General features: G+C 49.0%; 1 protein-coding gene across 4 annotated transcripts in view; it reads right to left on the reverse strand.

Moving 5' to 3' along the window:
• Positions 1–184: 184 nt before the first annotated feature.
• Positions 185–8,434, reverse strand: part of Dennd1c (DENN domain containing 1C) — a 12,459-nt gene continuing 4,209 nt past the window's right edge. For 2 of the 4 annotated variants that reach the window (XM_028760205.1, XM_028760137.1), the window contains 18 exons: positions 8,312–8,381; positions 8,093–8,173; positions 7,935–8,000; positions 7,800–7,853; positions 7,603–7,713; positions 5,947–6,047; positions 5,647–5,692; positions 5,415–5,516; positions 5,207–5,332; positions 4,702–4,806; positions 4,356–4,449; positions 4,236–4,276; positions 3,934–4,005; positions 2,055–2,099; positions 1,860–1,967; positions 1,229–1,296; positions 915–1,122; positions 185–818 (listed from right to left, as the gene is read on the reverse strand). In XM_028760205.1, coding sequence (XP_028616038.1) covers positions 246–818; positions 915–1,122; positions 1,229–1,296; positions 1,860–1,967; positions 2,055–2,099; positions 3,934–4,005; positions 4,236–4,276; positions 4,356–4,449; positions 4,702–4,806; positions 5,207–5,332; positions 5,415–5,516; positions 5,647–5,692; positions 5,947–6,047; positions 7,603–7,713; positions 7,800–7,853; positions 7,935–8,000; positions 8,093–8,173; positions 8,312–8,381 — 2,071 coding nt within the window. In that variant the 3' untranslated portion in view covers positions 185–245. The remainder of the gene's footprint in view (positions 819–914; positions 1,123–1,228; positions 1,297–1,859; positions 1,968–2,054; positions 2,100–3,933; positions 4,006–4,235; positions 4,277–4,355; positions 4,450–4,701; positions 4,807–5,206; positions 5,333–5,414; positions 5,517–5,646; positions 5,693–5,946; positions 6,048–7,602; positions 7,714–7,799; positions 7,854–7,934; positions 8,001–8,092; positions 8,174–8,311; positions 8,382–8,434) is intronic. The other 2 variants (XM_028760325.1, XM_028760261.1) reach the window with 1 other exon arrangement.

Below are 8,434 nucleotides of genomic sequence, written 5' to 3' on the forward strand. Positions count from 1 at the left end.
TTTTTAGCTTGTGGGAACATTAGCTTAGATAAATGAGATTAAGAATTGAATTGTAAGCTCTTTGAAGTCCTGATGGGCTGGAAGTTAGAGTAAGATAAGAACTTTCAGGTGAACCTTAGAGATGCTTAGAGGCCGCTTGGAATGGTGGATGAGGTGCGTTTCTGGGCTGACAGAAAGCCCTAGATAAATTTATCAGGGAAAAAAACCCAGCTTTATTGAGAGTTGGGAGCCTCACACTCCTGATCTTAGTTTTCAAAACACTTCTTCAGATCAGCAACTCGAGGCTGCCTGTCCTGGGGCCCTTGCTGCTTGCTTACATGAGAGATGTAAGAAGTGGGGGTTCCCAGCTCCTTGAGGGGTTGTATAGGATCCTGGCCCAGCAGGATCTGGGGAGGCTGGTTTCTGGGGTTCTCTGCAGAAGTGGGGGAGCATGAGGGAGACGGAATAAGTTGTAATTTCTGAATAGCATCAGGGTTGGACTCTGTGGAGGCAAGAAGTTGGGGGCTTTTTGGAGGACTGGGCTGAGTGGGGGCTGTAAGGAGCCTGGAGCAAGGGCTTTGTGAGGGTCTAGGATCCGGCTCGCGGACAGAGGGCCTGAGGTCCCCTTGGCTGGAGGGCTCTGCTGAAGTGGCTGAAGATGTAGACAGAAAGGAGAGAGCTGAGGGTGACTGAGAACAGGAGTTCTTTGAGTAGCTTACAACCTCTGAAAATGAGGTGTCTTGCAGAAGTGACAGGTCACCAGGCAGGGACCAAGGCTGAGGATCCTGGGGTCTCTTGTCTTCTTCCAGTTGCCTTGGTGACCCGATTGGGATGTTAGGCTGGGCACAGCAGGATGGAGGGTATGGTTGATGTCAGGTGGGGAAGAAGCTGACAGGTGGGGAAGGGAGGAGGGGAGGAGGGGAGGAGGTTCTCACCAGGCTGGAGCAGCTCTCTGACGCCTCTTGCTGACAGCAGTCCAAACTCTGGCTGGCCCTCAGCTGGCCGCCACTCTTGGTTTCGACACTCAAACTGTCTAGAATCTCACTCAGCAGATCCAGCTCTTCTCCGGGCCCCAGAAAGCTGCCGTCTAGAGTGTCCTCTGCCCAGGGGTTCTGAGTGTCTCCAGGGCTCAAGGTGGGGATCCTGGATTGAAGATTGACATCCTGGGTTTTTGTCTCCAGAGTCTAGAAGACACCCCTTATTAGTTGTGACCCTTGCACCTCCAACTTTGATCTGCTTCAATTCTTACCTCTCTTGCAGGGGTTCAGAAGGCCCCCTCTCCATCTTGAGTCTCTTGCTAGGGCGGAGGGGCCTGTTCTGAAAAAGATAAGGGAGAAAGAAATGGACGGAGCCTGGGGAGCTGTTGAATCCAGGGCTGCTGGGGCTTTCCAGCTTGAATTGGAAAGAGCATTGGACAGGCCACTGCATGTCTGTCATCTCTGCATTTGAGCCTGAGGCAGGAGGATCATTGCAAGTTCAAGTCCTTGCTGGCTATATAGTGAGATTCCTCTAAAAACAAAACAGCTGGGGTGGATATCTGAGTTCTAGACCAGTTTGGTTTAAAAAAAAAAAAAAAGCTCCCAATCAGGGGGTTGGGAGAATGTAATTTGGTTGGTACAGAGCTTGCCTAGCATGCACAGTGCCCTGGGTTTGATTCCTAGCACCATTTAAACTGGGTGTGGTGGATCAGGAGTTCAAACCCATCCTTGGCTGTATAGTGAATGAACTACATTTGAACTAGATAGTTTGGTGAAAACTGGGGACATGCAGGATTTGGGAAGAATCTGGTATGTGTGGTGGATGATGGGCATCCTCACTCTGTGTGTGTGTGTGTGTGTGTGTGTGTGTGTGTGTGTGTGTGGGACAGTGGGGATCCTCACCTGTCCGAAGTGATGGCTGATAGGCAGGCGCTGTTGGAGACAGTCTGAGCGGCTGGTGAGGCTTGAGGCTCTCAGGGAGCCCCCCCTCTTCAGGCCAGAGTCTCCATCCTGTGAAAGGATTCACATGTGGGCTGGGGTACCACCTCCACTCCGCTGAATTATCTGTGGCTGAGGAATCACCCTGGGTGGTCTTACCTTCATCATGAGCAGGCTCTGCATACCCTTCAAGCCACTCCTTGCCTATGGATGACCCAATACATTATTAGACACAACTGTTTCCTACCACCCACTCCACATTTGTATCTTCCATGCTATGTTTATACTTTTGATATTCCTGGAGGGAGTCACCCTGCCATAAACCAAAGATTTGACCACTGTGTGTAGGATTAAAATCAAATGGACAGATCTGAAATGTAAAACCTGGTCTGAAAGAACCCTCACCCCCACCCCAATCAAGCATGGAAGCTAAGTAACAAAAGGTAGTCAATGGATCTTGGCTGTCAGAGTTTGTGTGTGTGTTTAATTTTATTTATGTATTTTATTTGGGGGAGAGGGAACATTAGTCGTGGCACAGGTGTGGAGGGTGGAGTACAATTTGGGGAGTTGGTTCTCTCATGCAGATTCTAGGGATTAAACTCGACTTGTCAAGTTTGACAGCAAGAAACAAAAGTACTTGCTGCTCTTGCAGAGAGCTCAGGTTCATGTCACAGCATCCATCTCTGCAGTGACAATCCTGGAACATGGTTTCTTTAAAAGCACAGAAATCTAAGAGTTTTCATTTTAACCCCAGGTGTGGGGATATGAGACTGTTCTCAGCAGCTGACTATGATTTGTCTCATGCTCTAGCAGAGGTATGGTTTTGCCAGCTGCAGATGGTTTCTGTGAGTATGCAATAGCTGTAATTCTGGGAGCTTTTTAGAGGTTATATATAAATGCTAGGGGTCTGAGAGGCAGGGGTTGATTACAGTTTGTAAGTAGTCATTCTCAAAGAACAAAAGGAAAGACAGTAGATTCAAGACTCTCTCTTCTCTTTACTCTTTCTCTCCCATCTAGTGACAGAGTGTAAAACCTGGGGTAGAATAAAGGGTGAGAAAAACCACAAAGCAGCAAAGACCAGCTTCACAGTTGGTCATAACTGCCACAATCTACAGTTCCAGGTGAGCCAATAACCTCTTCTGGCCTCTACACTCAAGGTGCTACAAGCAGGCCAGTAGGCACACCCACTAACGCAACACACAAACACACTAAAAAGAGAAAATAGCAAACGAAAACAGCATACGGAAAGATGTTAATATTTTAAGTGGCTATTTAACGTCTGCTGTGAATACTCAAGACATAATCTCTGTTAGGCTAGAGAGAAGGGTCAGTCAGTTAAATTCCCTCCACAGAAAAAGTTGGGCGTGGTACATGCCTGTAACCTTAGAGCTGGGAGAGGAAGATCCTTGAGCACTGGCCAGCCAGGCTAGCCTAGTTAGTGAGTCCAAAGACTCTGGGTGAAAGTGATCTCACTAAGCCTGACAACTTGAGTTTGCTTGATTCCCATGTTTGGGACACACGTGGTAAAAGGACGCAACCAACTTTTTTGTTGTTTTTCGAATACGGAGTTTTGGTGTGTGGCCCTGGCTGTCCTGGAACTCGCTATGTAGACTAGGCTGGAAATCTGCCTGCCAGTGCCTCAGAGTGCTGGGATTAAAAACATGAACAATCAGCTTCTGTAAGTTGTCCTCTGACCTCCACACATGCACTGTGGCACAAACACATAACTAAAACAAATAAATGTATTTCCCCCTTCCCTAAAACTCTCCAAAGTTGATGGATATGGTGGGGAACAATTCCAACATTCAGGAGGCAGAGCCAGGTGCATTTCTGAGTTCAACCAACCAGGGCCACATATGGAGTCTCTCTCGCTCTCAAAAACAAAACAAAACAAACCCAAGATGGATAGTACATAGCAATGCCAACTCCTGGCTTCTACATGTACAGGCACACGTGCACGTAAACACATAGAACACAGACTCTATGCCCCTTTCCTGTGGTCACCCAAGCCACTGTGAGCCACAAGGCCCAGTCTCACCGATCGGTACAGGTTCCTGACGGCTGGTCGGGTTTTAGCCTTCATTGAATGCAGGAGTGCATCGCTACCTTTCTGTAAGGGGTTGGGTGGAAAAAAAAAAACACCAAATGGGAGAAACTTGAGCTTCTGAGGTCGCCAGGTCCGGACCCCACGCTCCACTTCCCACCTCAGGTTGCCTTCTGCTGGGTAGCCTTCTCCCTCTCTGTGCCTCCAGTTTTAACCAAGCCCTTTCTTGAGGGGTGTGGTAAGCTGTAAGGTGATGAAGTTGGTTATAAATAGGAACAGGGGATTGCTTTCATTACCTTAAGACTATCTACCCAGAGCTGGTAGGACCGAAGGGTGCCTAGGAGGAAGGGAGAGAGCTGTGGTTACTAAGGCAGGCCTAGGCTTGGGAAACTGGTGGGGTGAGAGCCGGGGCTCACCTGAGGAAGCTCCACAACAGGCAACGATCTCTTGCTCAAATTGGTCTGAGAAACCTTCTCCAGCATTGAGTTTTTCCAGTCGGGATTCGATGAACTTGGGGTAGAGAGGGTCAAACTCAAGTACATGCTGTTCCCTAAAGACTTGGAAGCCAGCCTGCCAGGGCCCTCAAATCAGGAAACCATTCTAGAAACTAGGCATCCAACTTGGCCCTATCTCCAGGGACCCGCAGCCTATCCTTATTCCTCACCTTAGGCCCAGCCGCCAGGGACTAGCACCCCATCCCTTACTTTTCACCTTAGACACTGCCCCCGGGACCGCCCCCAGGACCGCCCCCGGAGTGCTCACCTGCTTGAACAGCTGCAAGTGTACCGCCTTTTTGTGGAATGTCTGCAGGGGCGCCCCGGGCTTCTGAGCCAAGAAAGCTTCCTCACTGAATGTCACTGGCTGACCCTGGAAAAAGGATTCCTTCCAGAGTTTCCTTGGGTTCTCCTTTCTCCTATCTTCTTCCTTCCAACTTTATAGCTACCTAGCAAGCACTAATTGGGTGCCTACTGTGTACCTGATCCTGTGCAGGACCTCATGGAACATCTCACCTATAATGTGGCTGTCAGCATTAAATAATGTTGATAGTGTAAGGGGCTACTGTAGGGAGATTGCTGCTGGTTACATAATAAGCTCCAGGGCAGCCTGGGCTACAAAGACCCAGTCTCAATAAAAAAAAATCAGGAGATCCAGGAGTTCAAAGTCAAAACATATTGAGTTTGAGGCCAGCCTAGGCTACCTGAGACCCTAAATGTTGTGATTTATCCCTTGAGAGGCCTGCCCCTCTCCTCCTCCTCCATCTGCTCACCGGGATGCAGACAAGGGCGTCACGGTACCCTCCAAAGAGCAGGGCCTGGGCTTTGAGGAAGAGACGGGACACCCCTTCCCCGGGGCTCAGTGCAACCTTCCTTAGCTGAAGCCTCAGCAGGGATACCTGAGGACACAGGAGAGACCCGGAGTTGGGCAGAGATGGAGGCTCCATCTTGAGGAGCAAGGGTGGGAGGTGTGGCACTGACCACATCTGGCGGCAGAGCTTGCACGTCGTCGAAGGGTGTCTCCAGGGTGTTAGAGTCTGCGTTCAACACTACAACATCTTCCAGGGCTTTCTCTCGAACTCTCTGCAGGAGACAAACATGAGCTGTCATTCGGACCCCCGTATAGAGGCAGGACTCTGAGTAACTGGAGGGAGAGGGAATATCCCCCTTCCCCCCTGCCCCCGCTCCAGCCTTGGGGTGTTTCAGCATTTACCTCAGCGAGACTGCCATGGACTCCTATGAGGTAGGGCATAGGCGCGCTGTGGAGAGGGCACAGACTGGAGAGGCAGATGCATACCTCAAACCCCCAAGTCTTTCATCTGTGCCTGCTGCATGTAGCCCAGGCTAGCCCGGGACTCTTTATTTTCTTTTTCTGATAGGGACTCACTGTAGGCCTGGGACATAAAGAGATCCTCCTGCCTTTGTCTCACATGTGCTAAGATTAAAGGCTAACGACACTCCAGGCTTTCTCATTGCCTTCCCTTCCTCATCCCCCCACCTCCTCTTTTCTCACCAGCAGTAATCCAGCAGGTGCGGGGGTAGTGTGGGGATCAAAACATGCTCCCATCGCATGGGGTAGAGCAGAGCGCAGGATGCGTGAACACAGGCTGTTAGCTGGCGAGTGAGAAGGGCAATAAGTTGGGTGCTTAGCCCTCCCTGATCTGTCTCCTCCTGCTGGGGAACTGGGTGGAATTCAGACCTCCTTAGGAAGGAAGTGGAGACCAGGATTTTGGCCAGTTACAGCTCCATGTGTTCAGATAAAAAATAACTCTGAACTTTATGTGGTGGGTTCTGACCTGTAATCTTAGCACTCAGGAGGCAGAGGCAGATCTCAGAGTTCAAGGCCAGCCTGGTCTACAGAGTGAGTTCTAGGACAGGCAGGGCTACATAGAGAAACCCTGTCTTGAAGCCACAACAAACAAAACCAAACCAAAACAGCCAACCACACAGAAACACACTTCAGGAGCAAGAGAGATGGCTCAATGGTTACAGCATTGGCTGCTCCTGTACAGGTCCTGAGTTCAGCTCTGAGCAACAACATGGTGGCTCACAACTGCTTTAACTCTAGCTCCAGGGGATCCTCTCTTTGGGCACCCACATACACATATACACATTAAAAAAAACCTTTATACTGTATAACACAAAAGTGGAACTAGAAATAAAAAATAATGTTTATTTATTTGTAAGTTTGCATGTGTGTGCTCACTTGTGCAGATTTGAAGAACCACATGTAGGAGTTGAGTCTGTTTTACCACCATGTATGTCCTGGGTATTGAACTCAGGTCCTCAAAATTTGGCTGTAGGTACCTTGTTCACTGAGCTATCTCACTGGCCCTAGAATCTTTTAAAATGTATTTTTCTTATCTATCTATCTATCTATCTATCTATCTATCTATCTATCTATCTATCTATCTATGATCTATCTATCTATCTATGATCTATCTATCTATGATCTATCTATCTATCTATCTATCTATGATCTATCTATCTATCTATGATCTATCTATCTATGATCTATCTATCTATCTATCTATGATCTATCTATGATCTATCTATCTATGATCTATCTATCTATGATCTATCTATCTATCTATCTATCTATGATCTATCTATCTATCTATGATCTATCTATCTATGATCTATCTATCTATCTATCTATGATCTATCTATGATCTATCTATCTATGATCTATCTATCTATGATCTATCTATCTATCTATCTATCTATCTATCTATCTATCTATCATCATTCATTCATTGAGACCTGGTAGGTCACATGTATCAGGCTGACCTCAAACTAGGTAACTCAGGGTGACCTCCCTGAACTTCTGATCCTGCCCTACGCTGTCAGTGCTGGGATTCCAGGTGTGTATCACCAATATGCTTGCCAGGGCCTGGTTTATGCCAAGTTGGGAATGGAACCAGGGCCTCATGCTTGCTGGGCAAGCGCTCTACCCACTGAGCTAAGGCCCCAGCTGGAAAGTTTAACAACCTCTTTCAGAGGGGCAGAGCTAGGCCAGGTCTGGTCCTCGGTGGATGAACCTGTACGAGATTGTGCTACCAATAAGTTGGAGCCATTGTGCAACCTCCTCAGATTGTTCCCACGGGGTGGAACCGAGTGAAGCGGGCTTAGAAGTGTCCCTTCCCCAGGGAAGGAGGTCCCATCTCACAGTGCTGAGCTTGCTGGCAGTAAGCAAGACCCTCCTTTCAGCTAGCAGCGCTGCGAAGAGCCCCACGATGTTCTCATCTGTCACAGCAACCACCAGCTCAGTGAGGTTCCTCTGAGGGATGAAGAGGTACAACGGCTGGGTGTGGGGCAAACAGCCAAGATTTGTGGTCCCACCCACCTTCTGTAGTTTCTCCTTACATTCTCAGGAATAGATGGCAGGTCGGCAGCATCCGGAGCCACAAAACAAGAAAGCTAGTGGGGATATGGGGGCAATTCAGTCTGCATGGTGGCAGTGACCTCCACTGCGGCCTGAGGGACCTCATCTCCACTCACCAGCTTGCTATTCCCCAGGACAGGAGGCACGATCCCAGATTCACTCCAGATGGTGATGTTGCCATCCTGGGGGACAGAAGTAACTGTGGTTCCCCAGGCTGGCTCTCAGCCTTTATTGCCAACAAGAAGCCTGCATCAAAGACCTGGGAGCTACTCACCATCTCTGGTCCCCCTGAAAACCGGGATCCAAAAGGTGGGTGTTGCTGCAGGTTTTGTAGGAGTTCTTCAGCCTCGCTGACCTGAGGAACGCAGAAGGAGTTAGTGCTGGAGGGATGATTTGGGATTTTGAGGGTCTCTCTCTGAATGAGGTGAGACCTGGCACATCAGGGAGGTGATGGAGAGGGTGGGGTGAGGACTGAAGGTGGGGTTAGTCTCACTTGGTTCTGGGCTAGGAGGTCCCCCACAGTATTGAGAATCTTGTAGAACACTTCAAACCAGGGAAAGTGGCTGGAGAGAGAGAGAGAGAGAGAGAGAGAGAGAGAGAGAGAGAGAGAGAGAGA

Source organism: Grammomys surdaster, unplaced genomic scaffold (assembly GCF_004785775.1).
Source record: "Grammomys surdaster isolate TR1022 unplaced genomic scaffold, NIH_TR_1.0 62, whole genome shotgun sequence".
NCBI lineage: Eukaryota > Metazoa > Chordata > Mammalia > Rodentia > Muridae > Grammomys > Grammomys surdaster.